General features: G+C 48.6%; 12 protein-coding genes across 12 annotated transcripts; 6 read left to right on the top strand and 6 right to left on the bottom strand.

Moving 5' to 3' along the window:
- Positions 1–3: 3 nt before the first annotated feature.
- Positions 4–1,176, bottom strand: F9C07_2286907 (uncharacterized protein). Its single transcript, XM_041287732.2, has 3 exons — positions 639–1,176; positions 290–546; positions 4–235 (listed from the first exon to the last, which is right to left on the bottom strand). The coding sequence occupies exons 1-3, from the start codon at positions 762–764 to the stop codon at positions 157–159; spliced, it is 462 nt and encodes a 153-aa protein (XP_041151729.1). The 5' UTR covers positions 765–1,176; the 3' UTR covers positions 4–156.
- Positions 1,177–2,147: 971 nt separating this feature from the next.
- On the top strand, positions 2,148–3,433 carry F9C07_12186 (chondroitin AC/alginate lyase; the record flags this gene model as incomplete). Its single annotated transcript, XM_041295677.1, has 2 exons — positions 2,148–2,793; positions 2,859–3,433. The coding sequence occupies 2 exons, from the start codon at positions 2,148–2,150 to the stop codon at positions 3,431–3,433; spliced, it is 1,221 nt and encodes a 406-aa protein (XP_041151730.1).
- Positions 3,434–4,151: 718 nt separating this feature from the next.
- Positions 4,152–4,820, bottom strand: F9C07_12185 (uncharacterized protein; the record flags this gene model as incomplete). Its single annotated transcript, XM_041287733.1, has 1 exon — positions 4,152–4,820. One exon carries the CDS (start codon positions 4,818–4,820, stop codon positions 4,152–4,154), a length of 669 nt encoding a protein of 222 aa, XP_041151731.1.
- A 1,980-nt stretch (positions 4,821–6,800) lies between these two features.
- F9C07_2286904 (uncharacterized protein) lies at positions 6,801–9,918 on the top strand (the record flags this gene model as incomplete). The annotated part of the gene is made up of 5 exons (XM_041295678.1): positions 6,801–7,225; positions 7,278–7,491; positions 7,543–7,945; positions 7,999–8,150; positions 8,203–9,918. 5 exons carry the CDS (start codon positions 6,801–6,803, stop codon positions 9,916–9,918), a joined length of 2,910 nt encoding a protein of 969 aa, XP_041151732.1.
- A 116-nt stretch (positions 9,919–10,034) lies between these two features.
- F9C07_12183 (putative C6 transcription factor) lies at positions 10,035–12,071 on the bottom strand (the record flags this gene model as incomplete). Its single annotated transcript, XM_041287734.1, has 1 exon — positions 10,035–12,071. The coding sequence occupies one exon, from the start codon at positions 12,069–12,071 to the stop codon at positions 10,035–10,037; it is 2,037 nt and encodes a 678-aa protein (XP_041151733.1).
- A 361-nt stretch (positions 12,072–12,432) lies between these two features.
- Positions 12,433–13,959, top strand: F9C07_12182 (putative MFS multidrug transporter; the record flags this gene model as incomplete). The annotated part of the gene is made up of 2 exons (XM_041295679.2): positions 12,433–12,929; positions 12,984–13,959. 2 exons carry the CDS (start codon positions 12,433–12,435, stop codon positions 13,957–13,959), a joined length of 1,473 nt encoding a protein of 490 aa, XP_041151734.2.
- A 288-nt stretch (positions 13,960–14,247) lies between these two features.
- Positions 14,248–16,073, bottom strand: F9C07_12181 (putative sugar transporter; the record flags this gene model as incomplete). Its single annotated transcript, XM_041295695.2, has 2 exons — positions 14,248–14,608; positions 14,686–16,073. 2 exons carry the CDS (start codon positions 16,071–16,073, stop codon positions 14,248–14,250), a joined length of 1,749 nt encoding a protein of 582 aa, XP_041151735.2.
- Positions 16,074–16,626: 553 nt separating this feature from the next.
- On the top strand, positions 16,627–19,387 carry F9C07_12180 (putative beta-glucosidase precursor; the record flags this gene model as incomplete). Its single annotated transcript, XM_041287717.1, has 4 exons — positions 16,627–16,747; positions 16,828–17,434; positions 17,506–18,772; positions 18,836–19,387. The coding sequence occupies 4 exons, from the start codon at positions 16,627–16,629 to the stop codon at positions 19,385–19,387; spliced, it is 2,547 nt and encodes an 848-aa protein (XP_041151736.1).
- A 58-nt stretch (positions 19,388–19,445) lies between these two features.
- F9C07_2236427 (uncharacterized protein) lies at positions 19,446–20,839 on the bottom strand (the record flags this gene model as incomplete). Its single annotated transcript, XM_041287735.2, has 2 exons — positions 19,446–20,304; positions 20,358–20,839. The coding sequence occupies 2 exons, from the start codon at positions 20,837–20,839 to the stop codon at positions 19,446–19,448; spliced, it is 1,341 nt and encodes a 446-aa protein (XP_041151737.2).
- A 1,265-nt stretch (positions 20,840–22,104) lies between these two features.
- Positions 22,105–23,061, top strand: F9C07_12178 (uncharacterized protein; the record flags this gene model as incomplete). The annotated part of the gene is made up of 2 exons (XM_041295680.1): positions 22,105–22,218; positions 22,285–23,061. 2 exons carry the CDS (start codon positions 22,105–22,107, stop codon positions 23,059–23,061), a joined length of 891 nt encoding a protein of 296 aa, XP_041151738.1.
- A 474-nt stretch (positions 23,062–23,535) lies between these two features.
- On the top strand, positions 23,536–24,290 carry F9C07_12177 (uncharacterized protein; the record flags this gene model as incomplete). Its single annotated transcript, XM_041295681.1, has 2 exons — positions 23,536–23,589; positions 23,643–24,290. The coding sequence occupies 2 exons, from the start codon at positions 23,536–23,538 to the stop codon at positions 24,288–24,290; spliced, it is 702 nt and encodes a 233-aa protein (XP_041151739.1).
- Positions 24,291–24,705: 415 nt separating this feature from the next.
- Positions 24,706–26,011, bottom strand: F9C07_12176 (putative pectin lyase D; the record flags this gene model as incomplete). Its single annotated transcript, XM_041295696.1, has 4 exons — positions 24,706–25,266; positions 25,331–25,427; positions 25,487–25,612; positions 25,668–26,011. The coding sequence occupies 4 exons, from the start codon at positions 26,009–26,011 to the stop codon at positions 24,706–24,708; spliced, it is 1,128 nt and encodes a 375-aa protein (XP_041151740.1).
- Between the last annotated feature and the right edge of the window lie 505 nt (positions 26,012–26,516).

The raw sequence follows: 26,516 nt of genomic DNA, 5'->3' as shown, positions 1-26,516 counted from the left end.
ATCCTTTGCTTTCTTTTGCATCATATACGTTCTCAATATCAGTTACTATTGACATGGTCTTTACATGGTTCATTAATCTGTTAAAATTGGATATAAGCTCGGCTAGTTCAAGTTCAAAAGCTGACAGCGCTACTTGTTCGCAGCAAACCATCCTTCTCACTCTGTTGCAGGAGTCTTCGTTCGGTGATTCTTCTTTGCCCATACACTGTACCCGATAGAAAAGATCGACAGGAGACTAGAGTTTCTACATCAGTTGAGACGCAATCACTTTCTTCACTAGATGGCATACCCATCAATAACGCTAAGCGCAATCGTTGCGGCGTGCACGCCATGGCTGTCGTTTCCATCGCGCTTCCTATAGCAATGCCCGTGATTGTATTGACATTGATGATTCCAATGTTGCTGGGATGCCAAGGTACCGATTGTCGCAATCCAAAAGATCGCCGTGACGCAGTTGGCTCCCACGAGAAGCCAAAGTTTAAAAACGCTTTTGGCAATGAACGATGCAGTAAGAATGTAGATGGCAACTAGGATTGTTGCAATGGCCTAGATAACCTGTTAGATCTATGCAACGAGTACTTGGATTACACTGGGTGCTGAGATGTAAATTTTCATGTCCACAGTATAAAGGCACTTACCGTGAAAATAGCAAGCCCGAAGCCTGTCGTAGTCGATGCTATCGTGACGCCATAGATTGAGCACCCTAGGATGATCAATGCTATCACCGCTTGCACCACATGGATTCCAAGCTGAATCGGCTCCATTTTCCAAGAATGATGGCTCTTTGATCTTCACTTGTAGTTCGTGAACGACAGTCAAAACCTGGCGCACCAGGCCATTTTATGTGCGATGATAGCGATGCAACCCTTCAGCGCAACGGCCTTGATCGAGTGCACGGTGTATCCACTATATCAAAATTTTACCCTATGCTGCTTTGACCGGGGAGGACATTGACCAATCCTCTGGGGTGTAAGGTTATTGTGACTAAAGATTTAGGTAACGGCCGTGGTGGCGCAGTGTCTGCATGCACCAGCACATGAAGACCCACTGCGATCCGGCTTTTGTTGCGGAGAGCAGTTTTAGGGCTACGAGGTGGGTCGCTTTTCACGACCTCAACGATCGTAACTGTATAGGTATAACGCTGGATCTCAAGTATGTCGCGAGTTTACCATAAGTTACTTCATTGCTGTGGCTTTCTCTCGGAGACACAATGCTTTATGCCGAGTGTGCTCTACTGTCAGCAGTGACTAAATCTGATATAGCGGTTGAATGACTTCATCTTCGGAGTCCGCCGACAGGACTAGGCTACCAGATTCAATGGAAGTAAGGCCCCACCGATTTTCCAAAAGTGGCTGTGATGGTGCTATTCTTGCTCCAACAATCACCTCGTTTGCATGTATAGACCTATAATCGAATGCAGTACTCCGTGGTCTGGCATCAATCCTTGGGGAAAGCAAAACTAAATGAACAGGACGAGGACATGTGGGAAGTTCATCCCCTAAGGTAGATGGTACATTAGATAATTGAGTATACTAACATAATCGGTAAGCGAGTGACGCATATTGTAACGAAGGATCTACTCTACAGGGTAGATAGCCTGTCAACTAGATAAGAAAACGGGGGGTAGAAGATAAAGCTCTATTATTGACTGGATAGTAGAATAAATATAAAAAAAAAACTAATTTTTATCTCTTTTTTCTTTATCTTCAGCAGCGCTTAAATAGCTTAAAAATCCTTTTCGTTTAAAAAAATTTTTCTTTTAGGATCTTAACTAAATAGTCGGTAAATCTTTTTATTAAAAAAAGGGCTAAAAAATCAAAGCGTTATTTTCTCTAAGGCTGATTCAAAATTGTAAAGAGAGCTAGGGTTAGAAGGCCCGGGGGTTCTGTATCATGTATGTCCCATACGCCGATTCTGCGTCGGCTCCATGACACCGAATACGTTATCTCGCTGCCTCACCGCTATTGCTTAGTCAATCTCGCACTGCAACAGTGACATACTTTGCCGTACAAGGGATGGAAAGGGCTCTTCTCAAGTGTTATATATGCTTCTCCCCCTTATTTCCAATTGACACCACAGCATGGCATCTTCTCCTCCCTACCCCTAAATCCTATTATTATATCGGCTGAATTGATTGATTAGCGACCATGTATTGCTTCAAATCCAGTACCATATTCGCAGTGCTATCTTTGCTCTCTCAGGCCCTATCATCGAGTAGTCAGGAGCCTCTGGGCATAAAAGATTTTCATACTCCGGAGCCAACAGCCAAATGGGTTCATCCTGGTGTCTTGGTTAGTCAGCCACAACTTGATTTCATTCGGTTAAAATTAGCAGCAGAAGAAGAGCCATGGACTGGTGCATACAAGGCCATGCTAGGGAGCAGGCTTCTTTCCCCTTTGCTCGAGCCTACTCCTTTTACAAATGTTGTGTGTGGGCCGTTCTCAAAACCTAACATTGGCTGTACAAACGAAACGCACGATGCTCTAGCAGCATATGGAAATGCTCTTGCTTGGGCTATCAGCGGCATAGAGACCTATGCTCTTCAATCCATGAGATTCATGGATGCATGGTCGCAGACTCTTCAGAGCCATAACTGTTCAAATGCGCCTTTACAGTCAGGTTGGGCTGGCTCAGTATGGCCGCGTGCTGGGGAGATAATTCGGCATGCAACAGTAGGCGGTCAAAATGCACCTTGGCCACCAGCTAGCATTGCACGATTTGAGTCTATGCTGCGCGATGTTTATCTCCCACTCACTGCCAGAGGCTCTGATTATGATTCGAACTGGGAACTTGGTACGCTTATCCTGATACGTATTATTTGCCTGATAGAAGTTGAGGACTGACTGGCTATATCCCAGTTATGATTGAGGCCTCCATGGGGATCTCTATCTTTATAGATGACAAGTCAAACTACAACAAAGCGATGGAATTGTTTGCAGAGCGTGCTCCAGCCACGATCTATCTTACATCGGACGGCTCATATCCCAAAACTGTTCATTGTCCAAATTGCAGCAAACACGAGATTGAAACCTACTGGAGACAGTCGGTATTCCAGTTGAATGGTCAAGCCCAGGAGACATGCCGCGACCTCGAACATACAGGCTATGGGCTCGCATCTATCTCACACATTGCAGAAACATCCCGGATTCAAGGTGAAGACATGTTCACTACAGATATTGGGCGCCGTCTAATGTATGCTCTTGAGCTTCACACCGATTTCGAGGACGGTAGAGCAGCACCGTGCTGGTTGTGTAATGGAACTCTAGAGGGTGTTTTGAGTCCTATCACCGAGGTTGGATACAATGCTCTGCATACCCGGTTGGGATATGACATGCCAAAAACAGGAAAGTATACGATAAAGAATAGGCCGGTCGCTCATAATGGCTTATTTGTTGGATTTGAAACTTTGACTCACGCATCAAACCCGAGATGAAAGAACCAATATTTCTTTCGAGCAGCACATGTTATCAATTTTATGACTTCAATAATTGTGTTAATTGCCTTGCCACAGTGAGAGTGTACAGAGTTGTTGTAGCCTCCAAATAATTCCACATGGTGCAACAAATGGAGAAACAGCAATATATCTATATAAAAATAGCAGCCACTGAAGTCAGTATCGTTGGTTGGCTTTCAATATCCTGGAAATATAAATGAAAAACCAAGTTATTTTGAACGTCGGATCCTGTCATTATATCGAATGAGGCTGGGTGGTCGCTCTCGTGCCCTTAATTTTTCCGCGAAGGCGTGAAAAAGGCGATGGGAAATAGAAGGAAGCTAACACAGTTCTATCGGCCAAGCTCAAAATTAGAGGGAGATTGAAGTAAAAACGGAAAGAAGAAAGCCACGACGTCTAGGCCGGGGCCATCTGATCCCAACAATAGGCCATGTAGCCAGCTGACAAACAAAAGATACGAAAAAAGGCTTGGAAACAGAATATAACATGCCATAGAAAGGCATACTATTTATTTGATCAATGCCACTTTTTGTCCTCCACATAATAAATCAAAACGAAAGAGCAACCCGAAAATTTGAATATTGCGAGAAACTGCTAATGCAATGCGCAAAATATGACTTAGATTGCCCAAGAGCAGTTAAATTATTAGTCCAAAGAGGATCTGATTTATCCAGGTCGGCAGCAAAACTCACTTGGCTCACACGCCTCTTTCATGGAGATAGTCTCGACAACGGTCACTGCATTTCTCAAATGGCTTGATGTTTGTCTTTTCATCCACACTGCGCGTAGTGGTTGCATCCAAATCCCCCTTCCCGACCAAGCTTTTATCATGCTGGAAAAAGCTATTGGCATGGATATCAACATCAGAGCTGACTAGCGCAACACCAGGCCGCTTGTAATTTCCAACAGTCCACATCTGGGCGAAGGAGTCCAGTCGGAACCAGATATCTGTTCTAAAATGGTACACCTTCTGGTATAGGAAAACAGAAGTGTTCGCTTTCACGGTGCAGGTATCTTCTGTTGTCTCGGTTTTGGTTGTTTCTGACTCGCTGAAAGTTTTGCTTTCCGGGCCACACTCCGTACTAAGTGAAAGACCTAGACCATTAAACCCAGCACTAACTTTGAAGTTCGTGTCAAATTGGGTGCCCTGTTTGACTCTGGAACATGTTGTAGTTGTCACAACCCTGGAGTAATCATTGTCGCTGTCGTTCTCAAAAGACCAAATTTCATCCCAAGAGTAGCCAAGGAGGTGGGTATCTTTGATCATGTACAGTCCTTCGTGCTCGTCCTGGTAACATATAGTTCTGGTAGAATCAACGATTTTATTTTGGTCTTTGATTTCGTAGGCTTGATACCTTGTGCACATCTTTGTAGTATTAGTATAATGATGAACCTAATCCGCCCGTAGGTGTAGTCCTTGATCACACCTTGGCAGCTCGAGTCTTGAAATATATTCAGAGGATAGCTTGCTGTCAGGAAGTGGTTTAATCTCTTGAAGGTCGTAGGCTTTGGGTTAAATGAAAGGAGTAGGGTTTGTAACACGCCAGGTGTGGGCTTTTCTGATATGGCGGAAGTAGCTTGGACCGTTTGCTCCTACCATTTCAGTCAAGGTGCAGAAATACAGGTCAGCTGCGTGGATGATCCTTACATCCATATCTAACTCACCGTACAATTAAAAGCGAACGTCATTGGCGATACTAAGTTACGCCAATACCAACGCAGAAACACTAGATGTAGTGCAACAAATTCATGCTGGGCTCCTCTTGTAACCGTAGTACACATAGTGTGACGTGCCAGGAAATACCGGGATTTGGAAATGTTACACCTTGAGCTTTTCATATCATATTTCACAAACTACCAACATAAACGAGTGGTCGTCTTTAAAACATATACTACTACATGAACATAAAAGATTAAATCCTCATGTCTCAAAGATATCCCTTTATTCAATCTGTATAGTTAGTCTATCGATATTGATAAGCATTATCATAGATCACTATTGCAATGATTGATCTTGCCAAACCCCGCTACCTTAGTGACTAAAAATATTGGGAACAAATTTAATATGCATTTATCTACAAAACATTAAGACATGCCCACCTTTTCCCACCCATTGCATTCCCCAACTTCAGCCGTGCCTAGATCCCTCCCCTATGTATGTGAAAAGGTCATCAAGCATACATATATGGCATAACTTAGGTGAACCGACCTAGGATCATTTAAGACACATGTAATTGAATCCATCTCTAATTTTTTTAAAAAAATATATTAGTATCTACAGCCTAAATCTTTATAGAGCGTTAAAATTAGGCAGATAAAGCTATATAGATAGATAGATCTCTATCTATTAAATTAGCTTCTAGACGCGCTCTATCTAAATATTCTGACTATAATATATAGAATTATAAAATTACGCACTGTCCAAATCAATAGAACTACTTGTTTTGATAGAGAAATCTAAATTTATAGTATTTTGATTATTTTAAATTTTTATATGGCGGGGGGTGCGTCACTCGCTTACCGATTAAGTTACATATCTGACGCTCTCTGAATATAACCAAGCAACAGAAAGCCTGACACAGAATCCCTGCAGAATCATGCTGCGCAGTAGTTCTCACGAGGAGATGAGCAAATATAGGAGAGATTATGTTTTGTCATTAGGAATGGCTCCTCTAAGATGTGCTTGGCCGTGTTAGTTACCCGGACCTGGAAGTAGTATACAGGAATGTCCTAATGTTCAGTCGCCGGTTTTGCTTGTATGTACATATCAAAAGGGAAGGACGCCGTGAAAGATAGTCACGTTGGGCAGTGGCAATACTATATGCCATCGTAGCACTATGTAGAAGTTCACGGTCGGCTGATCGTAATCCCGAGCCTAAGACTAATGCCACAACTTTTAGCCAAACCATACGTATCCTGTGTCGCATATCCCTTCCAGATGTATATACCAGGAGTCGGTCAGTGACAAGGATGACCGTCTAAAGCTACTCTTATCCTGTACTTTAGGTGCGTCACCATCGCTCAAATATTTTCATACGCATTCGAGTCAAAACCCAAGCAGAACATACCGCCATCTTCTGGTACACGAGAGATGTCTATGGAGAATAGATGTTCGGACTAGATTGACCCGAGAGGATCATCGATGGAGAACTCCAACTGGACTTGAACGTCTCAAACTCCGGAGGGGTCATGCAGGGGCAGACTTAACTGCTCCACAAGTCGTGCGTCGCCCGAGACATTTACCAAGACAGGCCAGCCCGCTCACTGGAAAGCATTGACTTTCAGAACGAATTCTTGAACACGCGAGAGGAAAGGATACCCGCCATTCTCCCCAGCAGAGGAACAGATGTACGAGCCTGTATTTGCCAGTCATGCTCCCTCCGTGGGGTGCATAGATATTACTAATGCGTCCATCCTGATCGACAAGGAAGACTTCGAAGGTATTCATATCGCCGCTGAGGCCCTCGCCGAGGACTTTGCGCGGGTAACGGGCAACGGTGCTTCCCCGATCCTTTACGATCGTAGCCAAGACTTCGATACAGAGGTTGCGATTGTTCTGGGCAGTATCACTCGGTCGCCCACCATCCAGAAACTGATTCAGGATGGCAAGCTTGACGTAACAGCGATTGACGGGCAATGGGAGTGCTACATCACAACGGTTCTTCACGACGCTATTCAAGGAGTGAAGAAGGCCCTTGTGATTGCTGGGAGTGACAAACGAGGTGCAATATACGGCTTGTATACGCTCTCCGACCAGATTGGGGTTTCTCCGTAAGTTGATCCAACCTCTTCCCTCCGGTGGAGAGCCAACTAACCTTGCTAGATGGTATTGGTGGGCCGATGTCCCCCCAAAGCAGAGCAGCGAGATTTACGCCTTAAATGTGGTCACAAAACATGGTCCCCCGAGTGTGAAGTATAGGGGAATTTTCATCAACGATGAAGCTCCATCCCTCACTGGCTGGGTGCACGAGAAGTATGGGCCAAAGTTCAATGTGGACTTTTATAAGCGAGTCTTTGAACTCCTACTTCGACTCAAGGTAGGACACCGCAGTTTCTGCTTTGCATTCACCATTTCTTACGGTGCGTAGGCGAACTTCCTGTGGCCTGCCATGTGGTTCGGCTTTCCTCATCCGGGAAGCAGCTTCTTCATGGACGATCCCTTGAATCAGGAGACAGCTGATAAATATGGTATTGTGATGTCCACCTCACACCATGAGCCAATGCAGAGGGCTATGAATGAATGGTTCGACCATCCGTATTATGAGCCGGAGAAAAGCTGGTCGTGGAGCAAGAACAAACCGAAGATCACCAAGTATTTCCAGGAAGGTGCTGATCGAGCAAGGAAATATGAGAGCTATATCACGATGGGCATGCGAGGTCATGGGGATAGGGCCATGGATGCTGAAGACCCGTCCGCAGTGCTCAAGGATGTTCTTTCCACCCAACGGTCTATTATCAAGAATACCTACGGGGAGGAAGATGCGGTACACCGTAAGCCTAAGCCAACTTGCACAGATCGAGATAATATTCTGACCTTGCTGTAGAATTAATGGCATTGTACAAGGAAGTCCAGGAGTATTACGAAAACGGGCTCCACATCCCAGAGGACATTACACTGCTGTTTGCTGATGACAATTTTGGAACTGTCCGCAGGTTACCATCGGGTGACGAATCGACAAGGCATGGAGGAGCAGGTGTAAGTTCTGCTTTTTTGCTCAGCTCGACACAAAGCTCACTAATGCATATAGATCTATTACCATCTGGAGTACGTCGGAGTTCCGAGAAGCTACAAGTGGCTGAATAGCAACTCATGTGCGAAGGTTTGGCAGCAGCTGGAACAAACGTACAATCGAGGCGCCAATGACATCTGGATCTTTAACGTGGGAGATCTGAAGCCTATGGAGGTCCCTTTAACCTTCGTTCTGACCCTGGCTTGGGATGCGCGAAGTCTCCAAATGAATCAACTGCAGGAGTTTTTCTATACCTTCGTGGAACATACTTTTCATCTTGGATCTGCTGTGTCACAACAGTGCTCGGAATTGCTGTTAAAGTATGACCGGCTAGTCGCCCTTCGGAAGCATGAGCACATCGAACCAGAGACATTCTCCCTCATCCATTATGGGGAAGCGGAGGACATTTTGCGACGTTGGGAAGAACTGTTGAGTCAAGCGGAAGAGCTAGAGAAATCGATTCCTGCGCCCATGATGCCGGCGTACTTTCAGTTCATCCTTCATCCGATTAAAGCCAGTTGTATCTATGTCGCGCTCAGAGTTGCGCAGGCGAAAAATCAACTTTTTGCAGTACAACGACGCAACTCCGCGAACACTTGGGCATATGAGGCACTGCGCCTCTTCGAGGAGGATTTTAACCTCAGCGAGGAATATCATTCTCTTCTCAACGGGAAATGGAATCATATCATGCGCCAGCCGCACTATGGCTATACACAAACATGGCATGCTCCGTCCCGAGACATGATCAGCGGCCTCTCTTTCGTACAAAACCGACAAGACTCAAACCCCGTCGTTGGCTGGATTGGCGTCGCTGTCGACGGGCATCCCGGTATTCGACCAGGACTCACTAATGAAGAATCCGATCGTACTCATCCTAGCCGTCGCGATCTTGTTGCCGGAGTGACCCTGCCCCCTATGGAGCCTTATGGTCCCAAGTCTCGCTACTTCGAGATTTATTGCAGAGGCACCAAGTCCGTATCCTGGACTCTCACATCAACGCACCGCTGGCTTACTCTCTCGCCATCCTCAGGAACTATCCAGCCAAAAGGTGGAGATGAACGTGTGAAGATAACTGTAGACTGGGAGAGAGTGCCTTCTCAATTGGATGACATTTTGCTTGTCGACTTACGTTCTTCGCTGGGTGATTACGAGCAGATTCACATCCCAGTCAGTAACCGAACGGTCTCTGCAGATGCCACAGGGTTTGTCGAAGCAGATGGCCATGTCTCAATCTACGCCACATCGTTCATAAATTCTCCTTTATCCGCATATCGTATCCTTCCATTCATCGGTCGCACACCAACCGGTGGCGTTGCTCTGACTGCTGGCACTCCGGTATCGCACTCAGAATATCTCCAATACCCATTCATCACATTCACACCAACGGCCGCAGCGACACTGATCCTCGAATTCACACTTACCTTAGACACTGATACCAATTTGCCTATCACATACGACATTCAGCTCGATGATGGGGCTTTAGCCTCCCACCGATTGGTACCCCAAGTAGAAAAGCCTGGCAAGCTCCCTGATGGGTGGCAAGAGTCAGTCATGGACAACATTTGGACCCGCCGTCATTCGGTAGATCTTAGCCTTCCTGGCCTTCACAAGCTCCGCGTCCGACTTCAAACCGAGAACTGCGTCTTGGAGAAGATCGTGGTGGATCTTGGGGGTGTGCGTGATAGTTATCTTGGTCCACCGGAAAGCTTCTTTCATCAAGGCAAGTATAGGTAGCTTAACGCACGGCTTTAGTATGGCAAGCTCGTCGAATCACTGTATGAGGGTGCATTATATTAAGGAATCATAACGGAGCATTGATACCTCATTCTGTGCACCTTTAGATCCACCAACTATGCCTGATCCCAAAACATCCAATCTGCGGCACCATAGTTAATATTACCGTCAAAATACAAGTCAGTCCCTCCAGGGCTCTGAAGAAATGTATCAAGAAAATCTGCTGCTTCCGCGGGTTTATCATGCCGTGTCGTCGTGTCGGGGTTGTGTACATGTGCAAAGCCCTTAGTCTCATGTTGAGATCGCAACGCGCTAACGAACGCCGGCTCAACGGTAGAGTTGCTCGGAGGATTCGATATCCACGCCTTAAGAGTCATCTCATTAACTACCGCATGGAGTGCCCCCTTGCTCTCGATTATCTCCGGGTGGTTCGAGTAGGCAACGATGATCTTCTCCCATTTTCGGTCCAGCTCTGTGCGCGAAAGGAACCCTTCTGTAGCTAAGCCACTCAAAATGCATATCATCGCGTCCCAGACAAAGAACGTCTTTATGTGCCACTGGAACCTCCGCAGATCTGAATTGGCGTATAGAGCGTTGTCAGTGTCGAGGATCTTCTCCGCAAGGACGCAGAGCTCCCGTCTTTGTGCCTCATCAATCTTTTGACTCTTGAGGGACGGCATCTGACTGCGCAAGCGTACCATATTTGCGGCAGCCCTGACGATTCCCAGTGTTAAGATATGTACCGGATTTATGATATCGCAGTACCGCAGATACCTCATCTCTAAGTCACTTTCAAGGTCGTCTATTAACCTCTCCAGGTGTGCGTTATCTCGCATTTGGCCTTTAGAACTGACAGAGTTCATATTGACTGCTATGCGGGCATAGAACTCAGAAAGCTCGGCTTTCGTGAGACAGAATATCATCTCAGAGGCACCGTCCTGTGCGTTTGGCGGCTGCTTCATATCGGGGTATATCTGGTCATCGTTGATATTGAGCGGCTGCTTCGTATCCCAATCACCCGGTGCGATGGAAATGCCAGTGCCTGACACCTGACCGGCGTAACCGTCAAGGGGAATGAGCTGCCAGAAAAGTCGCCTTCGCATCTCAACGTCGAAAGGAGATAGATCTAGGTCCTCTCCGTCGCGATGCAGTCCCATACGCTGCGCGATGCGGACCGCGACACCAGTCCATATCCAGAATGTATGTGGATCTATTCGGGTGCGCATCGCAATAAGGAAAAGAACGTAGGCCTGTAATATCTGCAATTCGGTTGTTTTCAACCAAGATGCATTAACTAGCCCTTGTCGCATGGCATACTGGTACTTTGACATCAACGAAGTCCTTGTTTTCTCAAATCGACGTATGCAGTCCTCGTCGGTGATTGAATATACTGCGAAATAATAGACAGCAAAAACAAGACACTCTTGCGCTCGAGTAGCCTTGGTCGGCTGCTGCGATACCATTTCGATCATTTCAGTCGTTGTGGGTATGTGCAGGATCTTGCAGAGAGGATCGACATTTTTCACGTAGATTGTCCAAAGCTTCATGGCGTCTGGGTATGGAGGATGATAGCTTGAGAGATCGTTCGACATCCCTAGCAGGGTCGCAGAAAGCGGATCATCTATTGGCAAGTCCATGGCCATAGGAGCAGCTTGATCGTCTCCCTCATTATCGGAGAGCTCTCGCGTACTTATTTCTGCCACATCCAGCCACACTCGACTGTCAATGTACCGTGACTTTCCATCCTCGGAGACTAACCTTCCTGTCTTTGCTGCACCACTGTGCGCTGTGCGGGCAGGGCCATCATCATGCACGCTCCCCGGAGTTCCTTGGCAAGAGGGCGATCGCGCCTCGGTTGTTGAGAGAAGGCCATTCTCCTGTATTACACGCTCGTACCTTGCTAAGCGCTGGTGCACATCCTCACTTTCCCTGTGTTTCCGCTTTCGTGGTGGTTGTGGTGCCTTATAAAGACACTCGAGCTTGGCTTTTTCACAACTCGCGCAGGATGGCACGGCCTTGTCGCATTTGACTTTCCTGCGTACGCAAGGCTGACAGTTGTAGGACATCGTAGTGGGGTGCGTCGGATTACCCCCATTGCTACCAGACGAGGTCTTACTTGTCGCAGGCGCGATCGCCACAGGGCGAGTACTCATAGCGATCCTTTGTGAGACCCGTTCCTGTACCCAACTGCCCGTCGTATACTAGCTTATACTAATTTGCACATCGAAGGGGCAACCTCATGTACCGTCAAGTGAATCGTCTCGCCACGTAAGCACTGAAGGTTGTGAGATAAGAGACGGGAGGATTCGAGTGGCTCGGGCGACGGACCGGAATATAAGCCCTCCAGTTCGGTCCCGAAGCTAATCTAAGCCTCCTATTGGCTGGTCCTTGGCCTTGAAGCCCTAGTAATCTCCCTCTACAGAGAGTATAAATCGGTCATCGTTCTGTCGAGATTGATCAGGAGAATCAATAGGCGAATCACGAATTCGAAGTTCGAGCATCATATTGATCATAATGACAACCCAACAGTCAAACGCACAAGATCTTGAAGCCGCCAGGTCCAAGTCCGACGACCCAACCAAGCAATTTGATCCTGACTTTGTTACGTGGGATGGACCGGAAGATCCAGAGAATCCAAAAAACTGGCCACGGAGGGCCAAATGGAGAAATACTGTTGCCGTCTCCATTTTCACCTTTATCTCGCCGGTTTCCTCCTCCATGGTTGCTCCCGCATTGTCCCAGTTGGGTGCAGACCTTAACATGCAGAGCGATATCGAAGTCGAGTTAGCTTTATCGATTTTTATCCTGGCCTATGCAATTGGCCCACTATTCTTTGGTCCGGCTTCTGAGGTCTATGGCCGGGTGCGGCTCCTACAAATTAGCAACCTGTGGTACTTTGCCTGGAATCTCGGCTGTGGGTTTGCGCAAACCTCAGCGCAATTATTTGTGTTCCGTTTCCTTGCCGGCATTGGCGGGAGCGCTCCAGTTGCACTTGGGGGTGCAGCCATTGGGTAAGTCGGAGAGAGGTTCCACATCTTGATATAAACTAACGGACCGGTCGGTAGGGATATCTGGACCCCAGAAGAGCGAGGAAAGGCCATGGGGATCTATACTCTCGCCCCAATTCTTGGTCCAGTGGTGGGACCTATTGCCGGAGGATTCATTGCAGAGTATACGACCTGGCGTTGGGTATTCTGGTCATCTAGTGCTGTCGCCGTTGCCATTCAGGTGGTTGGTTTGATCTGGCTGCATGAGTCACATCCTGCTACACTTCTCAACCGGAAACGGAATCGCCTCGTTAAACAAACAGGGAACCACAAGCTCCATACTGGCATAGGGCCCATAAATCTCTCCAGCAAATTCGGCGGGGCCCTGGTGCGGCCGGTGCGCCTGTTCACCACTCAGCCGATTGTGATGGTGGTCGCGCTGTACATGGGCTACCTCTTCGGGACGACGTACCTTCTGCTGGCCACATTTCCAACCGTCTGGGGCACTCAGTATGGGGAGGGTCAAAGCATTGCTGGCCTCAATTATGTCTCAATTGCGATCGGATCGTTTATCGGTCTCTTTCTCAACTTCGTCCTCATCGATCGCATCTATCGAAGTCTCAAAGAAAAGAATTCCGGTATTGGAGTACCCGAGTTCCGTATGCCAACCATGTTTATCGGTTCAGGGATGATCACTATAGGTCTCTTCTGGTATGGTTGGAGTGTACAGGGCCACATACACTGGATAATGCCTAACATCGGCGTCGCCATCTTCTCCGCGGGGACTATGGGATGCTTGCAAGGGATGCAAACCTATATCGTTGACAGCTACACAACCTACGCAGCCAGTGCCATGGCTGCCTGTGCGCTGCTCCGGAGCTTGGCTGGCTTTGGGTTTCCGCTCTTCGCTCCGTATATGTACAGAGACCTGGGCTACGGATGGGGTACCAGTGTCCTGGCGTTTATCAGTATTGCGATCGGGTTTCCGGCACCTTTGTTGTTTTGGCATTGTGGTGCTAAACTGCGTGCTATGTCCGCGTATGCGTCGGGCTGAAGAACTAATTGGTCATCAATTGAATGTACTCCCATTGGGCATCTGTGCTGAATGAAGGGATAAGCATTGTGTAAGAACTTTCGAAAGCCATGAGATAATCCTTCTAATCCACACTCAACTAATCCGAACATCCGTACCCGGGTGACCGCCGAGCTTCCAGGGAAGAGAATAGCTCCCAGGATAGATATATTATCGATTATAACTCGTGCATTCTGAAGTCGACATGCACAATATGCTAGGCCCACAGCAGATATAGATAGTACAACGTCGCTATGGCTTGTTGGCTCTTCATATAGATTCTTGGTGGGTGACTGAGAGCGACTTCACATCATCGAACACATCCAGACACTTCGCCGCACGCTCGGGATCGATTCCACCTTGAGAGGTGGGACCCTCGAATATGGCAGCAATCTGTTCAAGAGGGTAACCCTTGGTTTCCGGGTAAAAAAAGTACGCCGTAATCCCAAAAATCAGCAGTACTGCGATGAACACGATGTAGTACTTCCATTCAATAGCGTCCAGGGCAATGGGGTTCACGAATGTATTGAAGAAGATTGCACAGATAGAGGCCACCCAAGTCACTGTAAGGCCACGAGCTCGGAGACGGAAAGGCCAAATTTCGCATGGATAGGCAGTTAACAAAGGGGTTCTATGAGAGATCACAATAGTTAGCCTGCATTAGCTCATAATATTTGCATTTGAAGCTTAGAGGGAGAAAAGACTTACAAAGAAAGTCCATAGCCTGCAAAGAAAATAAAGAGAAACGGTATGACGGCCGCTCCAGTGCTTGCATGTTGAGTAGCTGCGAATGATCCCGAGAGTGCAGTGACGAAGACGTAGCTCACGAACATAACCACAGCAGATGCCAGGAACAGAGGACGACGGCCAAATCGGTCAATGAGGTATGCGCCGATGATAGCGAATATCAGATTCCACATCTGCATACATGCAGAGATGAGTGTCTGATCTTTCACACTAGTCACTCCCACTGTATCAAGAATGAGTGACAAATAATAAGAGACCACACCATTACCCGCCCATTGCGCAAATATGCCCAAGGTGATGGAGATGAATAGCCGACGTCTATTTCCAGGTATTTTGAGCATCTCCAAGTAGCTAGCACTGCTCTGTGCCTCCTGCTCAGCTTCAATGGCAGAGGTAATATTCAACATTTCATAGTTTACCAGCGGTGAGTTTGTATCTCCACCCGCATGGTAACGTGTCAGGATTGTGCGTGCTTCCTCCGGGCGGCCAACTGAAATCAGCCAGCGAGGGCTTTCAGGAGCCAACAGGAACCCCGGCAAGGCGACCAGTGGTAATAAGGCTTGAAGAAGCGACGGTAGTCGCCAGGACCACGACGATGGGTAATCCCGCGACGCGAAGATCACCCACCCTGACACGGTTCCACCTACGTACCATCCAGACATGAAGAGCGAGTTTACAATGCCACGATGGCTAGGATAGGCGATCTCGTTAATGAGGAGCGGAACTGAATTTCCAAATAATGCGGACGCCACGCCAACAAACAATCGAGCCAGCAAGAATGAAGTCTGATTTGGAGCTGCTGTCTGGAGCGCACAACCAAGACCTAAGAAGAGATAGCCGACATAGACCCCAGGTTTGCGTCCAAATCGATTTGCCAACCACGCCGCAGTTGGGTAGCCAACGCCGCATCCCAGCCAGTATATAGCATTCAGCCATCCAAGACGTACACCAGTAGGATAGTCCAGAAAGTTGTTCCACTGGTCAAGGGCTTGAAGCCCATTCATTAAAGATCCATCGTAGCCATTTGCAGAGGAGAACATCACTAGAGCAAGTATAATCGAGTTGAGACGAAGAAGATAACCTTGCCTATACCATGCCGGCCCCCCTGTCGGAAGGACAGCTGCCAGCTCTTCCTCCCCAGCGGGTTTGTTTGTACTCTCGGCTTTAGTAGTCCCCATAGTGTCGGCGGGATAGACGTAAGTGTGCATGAAAAGATCACAGGAACCAAAAAGAGCAAAGACCAGTGTAGGATGGGAATTATATCTCCGAACCCGAGTTCGGGTGAGGGTAAGGCTAGAGGTTCGAGAAGTCCTGTGCTTAAAGTCTTGACGCATTAACCCTCTCAACATTGGCAACTAGCCCGTATTATGCTGGACGGCAGGCGACGTAGAGTGTGGGTCGGGGCCGATTATTGTACGCCGGGAAAGTATATAAACGTTTTCTAGTGTTATGAGACCAGTCATATTCAACATCAAAAGGCGAAATATGTGGAGAAACTTGGGGAAGTGCGGGATACAATTGTGGAGCGATGACCATGCGGAGAGAGAAGGAGAGACGGAGAAACGGAGAAAAGGAGAGAAGGAAAAATGGCACATCGGCAGGTCTCCATCCCGATCAATGATAGTCAAGGGTCCCGGTCCGGTGTGGAGCATATCCTCCGTCTCTTCTCACGCCGACGGAGAAACACTTCAGAGATGCACTTCGGGAGACCTCCGCCATTCAATCATAACTGAGATCAAGAAAAGTAGCGCAATACTCGGTCTAACTTATGAAACCCATGCGCTTACAAAAAGGAGCCAGATCGACCGCACAGAATGGCAATAATTGACTACCCATCGATATTTTTTCCAAAAGTCCTAGGGCCTCCTACAGACGAAGGAAATCCCATCCGATACGGGTACTATGTCATTTGTCGAGTCCGTCCCGGATAGAGTCGCCAACGGTTTCGATCGCATTGCGACAGCAGATATTGAACAGATTATACAGCAACTAACTCGGGATGAGAAGGTTGCGCTCCTGACCGGTAGGTCGTCCTCGGCAATGCGTTGTTGCAAACATTTTAGAAGACACAAAACTCACTCTCCATTGTTATTTTGTTTCTAGGCGAGGACTTCTGGCACACAGTACCTATTCCACGACTGGGGATCCCATCGATCCGGTTCTCAGATGGTCCGAATGGTTTACGAGGAACAAAGTTCTTTGGCAGCGTACCGTCGGCATGCCTTCCTTGCGGGACAGCTATTGGTGCGACATTCGATCGCGACCTAGCCGTAAGGATTGGGCATCTTCTGGCGGCAGAAGCGAAGGCCAAAGGCGCACATGTGGTCCTGGGTCCAACCATCAACATTCCGCGAGGTCCCCTAGGTGGAAGAGGCTTTGAGTCGTTTTCAGAGGACCCGCTGCTGTCGGGTATCATAGCCGGCAATTACTGTAAAGGCTTGAAGGAGAAAAATATCATTGCAACTCTGAAGCATTTTGTGTGCAATGATCAGGAGCATGAGCGCATGGCGGTAAACTCACTCGTCACAGATCGTGCACTTAGAGAGATATATCTACTGCCGTTCATGACAGCAATTGCTATAGGTGAGCCTGATGCGATCATGACGGCATACAACAAAGTGAATGGTATCCACGCTGCAGAAAGCCCCAAGCTTCTTCAGGATATTCTCCGGGGAGAATGGGGCTGGGATGGCTTATTGATGAGTGACTGGTAAGACCCACGAGTATTGTCATTACTCACGCTTATACCCTGTCCCTGACCATATATCGTTCTACGGCTAGGTTCGGAACGTATAGCACGACAGAATCCATTCAAGCCAGTCTTGACCTGGAAATGCCTGGTCCAACGCGTTGGCGCGGCAGTGCTCTCGCACATGTCATTACAGCCAATAAGGTATCCATGGCCACCGTCAACGCGCGCGTTCGGGCTGTCCTCAGATTAGTGCAGAAGGCCAGTCGATCGGGAATTCCTGAACGAGCTCCAGAGGGGCAATTGAATCGGGAGGAGGACAGGCGCCTGCTAAGAAAGATTGCTTCAGAGGCCATCGTCCTCATGAAGAACGAGGAGGGCATTCTCCCACTAGACAAGCGGAGGCGGGTCGCAGTCATTGGTCCAAATGCTCAGGTGGCAACTTATTGTGGCGGCGGCAGTGCGGCACTGAATCCCTACTTTGCCGTTACACCATTCGAAGGCATCACTAATGCCGCACTGGAGGGCGTCGACTTTGCCCAGGGGGTATATGGCCATGAAAATCTTCCGTTACTAGGCAAGCGTCTCCGCACCCCAGACGGCCACACAGGATTTGTCCTGAGGATCTTCAACGAGCCACCTACCGCAACAACTAGGGTGCCCATAGAAGAACGTCTTGAAACAGACGCCATGGTCTTCTTCCTTGACTATAGTCATCCTCATCTGCAATCGACTTGGTATGCGGATGCAGAAGGATATTTTACCCCGGACGAGTCAGGACTTTATGACTTCGGTTTGTGTGTCCAAGGCACGGGAAAGCTTTATGTGAATGGGCACTTACTCATCAACAATGCGGACGTACAGACGCCTGGATCAAGCTTTCTGGGCAGCGGCACCGTTGAGGAAAGAGAGTCTATTCAGCTAGAGGCCGGAAGAGAGTATAAAATCCAGGTGCAATGGGGATGTGCCAAAACGGGCAAATTCAAAGTTCCAGGTGTTGTTGATTTCGGGCACGGAGGGTTCCGTTTCGGCGCCTGCAAGAGGCTCTCACCAGCCGAGGGGATTGAGGAAGCCGTCAGGTTAGCTGCTCGTGTTGAGCAGGTTATATTGACGGCCGGATTGAGTGCAGAATGGGAGTCAGAAGGTGAAGATCGGACGACCATGAGTCTACCCCCTCATACAGATCAATTGATCGAACGGGTTCTGGCCGCCAATCCAAACACAATCATCGTGCTGCAGAGTGGAACTCCGGTCGAGATGCCCTGGATTCACCAAGCTAAAGCGGTAATGCATGCGTGGTATGGGGGGAACGAAACGGGAAATGCCATCGCCGACGTTATTTTCGGCGATGTGAACCCAGTAAGTACAGTACATATTCCTTATGTTGTAGGCGAGGTGCACACTTAACTCTTGCCGTGTTAGTCTGGAAAACTCCCTCTTACCTTTCCTCGCCGCCTTAAGGACAACCCAACTTACTTCAACTACCGTTCAGAAGGCGGAAGGGTTCTGTACGGTGAGGACGTGTACGTCGGTTACAGATTCTACGACGAGGCTGACATCGATCCGCTGTTTCCGTTTGGTCATGGTCTCTCCTATACTACGTTTGAGCTATCTAGCCTGGAGCTCACAAAGGGGTCCAGCCATAATATGAAAGTAAAATGCACGCTGCGGAACACGGGCCAGAGGGCTGGGGCCGAGGTGATTCAGCTTTACGTGGCGCCGGTCTCACCCCCAGTCAAACGACCCCTCAAAGAATTGAAAGAGTTTCGCAAAGTGTGGCTGGCGCAATCTGCTGAAGAGGTCATCACTATCCCAGTGGATTTGATCCGCGCGACGAGCTTCTGGCATGAAACAAGTAGTAGTTGGTGCAGTTATCAGGGAACATATCGAATCATGGTAGGCACCAGCAGTCGGGGCAACTTCTTGGAGGATTCGGTAGAACTCGGTGAGACGACTTTCTGGTCGGGAAATTAAATGGCAGAGGTGATGACGAGTTCATGGAGTCTAAATAGGAAGTCTTCGCTTGTAAGTTTTAGGGAATTGTAGCTTCGCTTCGGACGCGATCTGTGTCCACCCAGGATTGTAAATGCAGCGCATTAATACTCTCGCTACGGTCTAGGCGAGAGAGCCAACTAGTGGCGTCTTGGACATACTCGGCCGCTCGTTTTGCCTCCGGCTCCTGTGGGTGGAATGGGCACGCCAAGATACTTGCTGCTATATCCCGCACTTTGTATGCTAGATGAAGACCATTGGCTTCCAAGCTAGCCTGTGGAAGTGTGGAGAGAACAAAGAAGAGTTGTCGGCATAATTCCTCCCTCTCTAACCACAGGGATTTCGGATCCGTCTTGTATAACGAATGTCCAGGGCGGGATGCGGGCAATGCTCCCCTTTGACCAGCATGAGCCGCCTCCAATTGATCAATAAGGAGACTTTGGAGCCATAGATGGGTAACATGTAGATTTGCTCGCATGGTTGCAAAGTTCAATCGCGAGATCGCAGCCGTACCACCGCTGTTCAAGAGATCCTCATTCGGTGGGCCCCACGGCCGGAGGATGGCAGGGATGTCATGGAGGAGGTACTTCAAGTTTTGTAGGCGATCTTGTAAGTAAGATATTTGAATGAGAGGATCACGGGCCTGAACGCACGGACACGGTTCCTCTGCTGAGTGCCCTGGCAACGGGTCTCTTACGGCAGCCCAGAAAACCCGCGAATGAAGAATGAAGCCAGTTACCACGCATGGAGTTTGAATCCTTGGGGCCAGGACCTCATTCTCCATAATAAATTCGTCATCCACTTCCAGCGGCATCATGTCCTCGGGATTGATGGTTTGTAGCAAAGCAGGGTCCAAGTATAATAGTCGTTCTCCAAACATGTTCTGAAGTCGAGCATGACTAGAAAGACGTCAGCTAATAGCTCCTGGACACCAGAGTGGTAGGTTGCCTACACGAAGCTATAGAATATCAGCCAGAACCCCTTCTTTCTCAGCTGGGTCTCGATGCAATTAAGGCCGTTATATTGGGAGATGCAGTGAAGGTTTAAGAGGCGGGCAATCTGCATTGTTTCTACATCTAGCATCCGCGCTCGATTATGATCCCCAAGCTGCAGGAATGCTGCATAGAGCAGATATGAAATGGCAAATTTCTGAAAGTTGATCTCATCGAAGTAGGTGGCGGTCCGCAACCTCATAATACGATCGGCGCAGTATCTGATCATCTCCCGTCGTGACTGAAACTGCAGGGGAGGGCTCACGGAACGATAATGTTCAAATCGACTGGGTAAGGTGGCCACAACTACTGCCGCGACCGCAAGGAACAGGCCAAGGAAGCCCGAGTCCTCACAATCCCGGTCTTCTCGGAGAGCCCGACGAAAGGACGGGCGGTGTACGATGGGAAGCAGGGGATATAAGTGGTCTATATAGTCCTCCATGATTAGTTTGAAACAAGTTCGATCCCATAGAGCATCGGTGGGATATTTAGTATGTTGTGAGGCACTCCTGTCAGCGTCGTCGACGGGGAAGTCTTCGTGGGAAAGTGTCCGAGAAACGGACTCCGTTCCTAGCCTTCACAGCATGTTAGTTATACCAGATCAAGGCATCCAAGAGGTAGGTACAGCAAGGCTGCCAGGCATGTGTAAACGCGCCAGCCAATCATACCGTTTCTTAGGGCCTCGTACTTTGGAGGGGGAAAGAAATGTACAACCCAAATTCAGTCTCTCGCATCTCGAACACCGTCCCTGAGTCCGATGGCACTTGACTTTCCGCTTTCGACAGATGTCACAAGCTTGGGTGGACAAATCAACGCGCGAGTGGGGGTTCAATGCCATCATTCCCGTCCGGTGTCATAATAATGAAGCAATGAATTATGGAGTACGGAGTATGGAGTGGATAGTGGATGATAAGATAGAGCGAAGCATATCCAGGCGGTGTTCAAGGCGGTCTCCTATTTCTCTGGCAGTATTCACCCGATCAGGTCACCGCCTTGGCCACCTTGGTCTACTAAGCCTTCCGTAGGTACTGTGACATCACTGGAGAAAACGTGCCTTATCAGCTCTTTCATATTCTAGTTGACATTCAGATGATTTTCACTCCCATGCAAAATGAGTCCCCGCCGAGCAACGACAGCTAATGTTCTGTTGTATTGAGTAAGTTGGCCGGACTGGCTTCCGCTTCCCTCTGAGTTGTCAGTGATCTTCGCCTACGATTTGGTTTAAAAATATATTTCTCCGCTTCTATAACAACAATTTCGGAAAATAAGAATTCGAGAAAAGCCGATTATGTATATATATTTCCCAGGTTAGATAACCGTACCTAATACACTACTAATATACCGACTTGAAGGACAGTTTACAACGGTTAACGGATTGGTATGGTATGACTGCACTAACTGAATCAAATGAGTTTGCCCCAACGATCCTGAGGCCATGCAAGATCTGTTGTTGGGAACTGGGATCTGATTAGAAAATCGAGAATGGCGTCGAATTGGCCTCTTTCACTGGTTCGATGGGGGACCCACTTCAGGACATGCCGAGGTCTGGGCACTCGTTTGGTGGATCCTTCCGTTTTTTCTTTTCATTTTCTGGAATCCTTGAAGTCGTGATATAATTTATAGACGGCGCTATTTTTCTCTGCCTGCGTTCTTCGTTGTATATATATGATTTTTTGTTAAATATCCTTATACTTTAATTTGTCCCTCATGGAGGCCGTACAGTCCTTTCTCTCCTCACTCTGGCAGTCCGTCGGCTTCTGGAAAGCTGCTGCCATCTTCTTTGCCTTGCTGAACCTGAAGACCCTACCGATCGTGTGGCATGTACGTATCCTATGATTTGCGCACACATTAGGCTCAGTTGAACCGAACTCACTGACAGCACGCTAGATCCGGGTGTACCGCTACTTCTTCAAACATGGCTACCTCATTACCCCGGCCGTCGAACAACCCCCTCGTCCCTCGACCGAGATCCTGAAACCCGTCAGCATCTTCTCCCGCGCGCCCATCATGGAACTCGACTTCAACATGCACAAGTCCAACTCGACCTACTTCTCCGACCTCGATGTCTCCCGTACCGCTCTGATGTCGAGTATTGTGGTGAAAGGGGCCGCGCTCTTGGAGAAGAATCTGAAGGCGGAAGGAAAGAAGGGCTTTTTGGGATTTATCCTCGGCAGCGTCTATACCAACTTCAAGAGAGAGATTCCAGCCTACATGAAGTATGAGGTGAAGTCGCATGTTGCCAGTTTCGATCAGAAGTGGATCTATATCATCACCTACTTCCTCAAGCCGGGCAAGGGATCATCGAAGAAGGCCCAGGACGATAGCGAGGTTCAGAAAAAGAGGCTGCTTGCGGTGTCGATCAGTAAATACGTGCTCAAGAAGGGTCGGTACACGGTTCCTCCGAAGGATGCGTTTGAAGCTGCGGGTTACACTCCTTTGCTCGGCACGAGTGCAGCCAACGGCCACGCCACCGGTGTGGAGAATGGACATGCCAACGGTGCTGCCGTTCAGAGACAGGAGACTGCCGATGGCAAGTCCGATGAATGGGACCGTTTGAAGGCGGAGATTGATCGGGGATTGACCATTGTCGAGCCCTTCATTGACCAGGAGGACAAGCTCATGGAGGATTATGTTCACAAGATGGGGCTTCCTGGATTTGCATAGAGTTATAGACTAGACCTGGGTTTGTATCATAGACTTTGCTTTTCGGGGTTTGGCTGGGCATAGAATCATTGCGTTATACCAGGAGTTGTTTGCATACCCTCGTCGCTAATATCACATTACTGTTTTTCTGAATTTCTGAACCACGACCAGTAAATGTTAAATGTGGTGGCTGGACAAATACACTCGGTCGCTCGGATCTCGGACGCTCGGCGATCACCCTGAAGTCCCCAGGCGATTTAATGGTGATGCATACTTTTACTCCACCATAGATCGCAACTGCCGCGCTCGAGGAAGTATGAGGTTCTTTGCCGCTTTATCCGTGAAGATCCCTTAGATGACGCTTATAAGAATCGTTCATGATCGATTGTCCTCAATCTATCAAATAGAACAGTGTGCTTGCTTTGAGTTGATATCCCGCGCCAAACTTATCGACCACTCGACGTTTCATACTCCTTCCGTTATTCCTAAACAAGCATGTTTTACGAACCTGGTGTGACTGAGCATGGTCTCCCCCATGACCCTTTCAAGGTAAGAAAATCCCTGGTGGTTGACCTGTTGATCCCCGCTGACATGGATTCTAGGCCTGCGTGGTCCCTCGTCCCATTGGGTGGATTTCCACCAAGAATAAAAAAGGGCAATGTAACCTGGCGCCTTACTCACAGTTCAATAACTTAACGTTTGACCCGCCGTACGTTATGTTTTCTTCCAACCAGACCGCTACTGGCGCGCGTAAGGATACAGTGGTGAATGCTGAAGAAACGGGAACCTTTGTCTGGAACCTGGCGACCTGGGATCTGCGTGAAGCGGTCAATATCTCCGCCGAACAGACGCCCTATGGGACTGACGAATTTGAACTGTGCAATATCACCAAGGAGCAGGCGACAATCGTCGATGTTCCCATGGTGAAGGAGTCGCCTGTGAAGTTCGAATGCGAGTACCACACGACTGTTCGACTACCAGGAAACCCACCCATGGGGACCGTGGATATCGTCATTGGAAAGGTTATCGGGGTTCATATCGCCGATGAAGTACTCACTGATGGATTGCTGGATATCAAGAAAACCCAACCGATCGCTCGCTGCGGGTATTATCAGTATACCGTTGTTCGGGATACATTTGAGATGATAATTCCCAATATGTCGGCGGACGTTCTATATGGCTTGGAGGGCAATGCGGCTCGTAATCGCCAGAAGAATGAGGAGAATGAAGAGAGTTCTAACAACCAGTAGTTACTGATGGCGAATAGAGATCCTGTTTTTTTTTTTTTTTTTTTTAGAACAGTCGCTGTAGTATATTATAAACAGAATATAATCACAATCTACTCTAATGTTATATAGTATAGAACCTCTCGGTGACTCGGAAACCGTAGCGTAACTGCGTAGCACGAAGGAGAATGCTGAGTCCTTGCTAAGTATCGTCGTCCCGTGCAGAGTAGAAATATACTAATCCGTTGACCGCTCAGTGAAAAGAAATACTACCGATTCAGCTACTCCGTATCTCAAGAATAATATAAATTAAGCGAAGATAGACATTAATCTACACAGTAAAATACATAGAGCCCTTGCTGTGTAACACGATCACTGCCACTTCGACTTCAAGCGACTAACGTCTTGGAAGAGTATGGAACCTCGCAAATGTTTCCATCTACAGGTTACCCTGACCAGCATTGGATGCAGGGGCAGTGCTGGCGGTGTCAGCGGTGGCAACGGTCTCACCCTTGAACTTGGAGAGAACGTCGACGGTGGTGCCGGAGAGGTCACCCGAGTTAGTGAACGAGTTGGCCTTGCAAGCGCGGCCGATGTAGGAGCTGCAGGTGTCGGCATCGCTGGAGGAGGAGAAGAGCTCACCCTCGAAGGAGGAGTCCTCGACGGCGGCGGTGACGTCGGCGAAGGTGTTACCCTCAGCAAGGACGTAACCACCGGAGCCGATCTCGAAGGCGTGGTTGGAGTTGTCGTTCCAGTAGTTGTTGACAGCGTGCAGGTAGGTGTTGCCCTGGACCTTAGGAGCACGGCCACTGGTCTTGTAGAAGTAGTTACCCTTCATAGTAACCTTGTCGCTGGAGCCGTCCAGGTAGACATTCCAGTAGTGGTGGCCGTCGCAGGTGGCCGAGTAGTCAGACTCTCCATCGATGTAGTTGTTGGAGAGGGTGACGCGGTTGTCAGCCTCGGTTCCGAGGACGTAGTGCTGGCGACCAATGCGAGCAGTCTGTGAGATTTGTCAGTTATTGTGTTCCTGTCGACGCAAATCATTCGATAGCTGGAAAGCATACGGTCACATGGTCGATCCAGACAAGATCGGCCTGGTTGATAGTGATGGCGTCACCACCCCAGACGTACTTGGGGTTGATATCGGTGACAGCAATGTTCCTGGAAACAGTCAATATCTGCTCTCCATCCAATTATGAACCCCATGGCTGTCAACGTACTGGATAATGACGTTCTCGACACCGTTGACGATACGGAGACCCTTGCCCTTGATGACACCCTTGGTGCCCTCGCCGATCAGGGACTTGTTGGAGTTGACAGTGATACCAAGAGAACCGGCGTTATCGCTAGTGCGTGTTAGGGAGACGCTAATGCCTAATCTCGTGCTTGTAGCACACTTACTAGGTCACAGAGGTGGAGGGAGCGCTGGACTCGTAGTTGGTGCACCAGTCATCCTTGTTGATGGCCACCTGGCAGGCGGAGCCAGTTCCCCAAGGAGCGCAACCAGTCTCCGTGGTGGTACCCTCAGTGTTGGTGAAGTCGAAAGTCTGGCTCAGAACAATCACACGGGCCTCATCGTCACCGAGGTAGGAGACCAGCTCATCGGTGGTAGTGGGGTAGACGGCGGTGGCACTGCCACCACCAGTAGCGCTAGATGCGAAGCCCTCCGCGGTGCCAGAGACACCAGCGCCCAAGGCCCGAGAGGCGAGGGCGGCAACGGTCGTAAGAACAGCGGCGTACTTCATCCTGGAAGTCTTTTGTTGAGGTTTGAGATGGTATTAAGGAAAGAGTGACTAGAACAGAGACAAAAGAAAGCAAAGAATGACAGAAGTGAGATTGCGTGCGTTGAGAAGGAGAACAACAGGCCTTTCAGACCAGCAGAACTCATTCTTATAGCTGATTTTCTCCAGCACCGTAGTTGTTTCGGCCTTGTTAGGGAGTCCCATAGTAGGTGGGGGTATAGAGGGTTAATCTCGAACAGCCTCCATAGCCAGGAAGAGGGATAGATGAACGAATCGTTGTCGGAATGGACCGGCTACTGTACATGGTGAAGCCCTTGCCGATCCCTCCGGAGTCTATATTGGTTTGGGTAGGTGATCGTCAGCATCTGTGAAACAATTCCACCACGGCCAGCCGGGAAAATGTCGGTTCGGCATTGGTACTCTCACTGCTGGATATGGTCGTTTCAAGTAGATGGGTATTTCTTTAGCACATATTGCGCTGCTTTATTGGTGGAATCCTACGTTGTCC

Source organism: Aspergillus flavus, chromosome 8, assembly GCF_009017415.1.
Source record: "Aspergillus flavus chromosome 8, complete sequence".
Lineage (NCBI taxonomy): Eukaryota > Fungi > Ascomycota > Eurotiomycetes > Eurotiales > Aspergillaceae > Aspergillus > Aspergillus flavus.
Note: the sequence above shows the minus strand (reverse complement) of the source record. Positions and strands in the feature narration are given on the sequence as shown.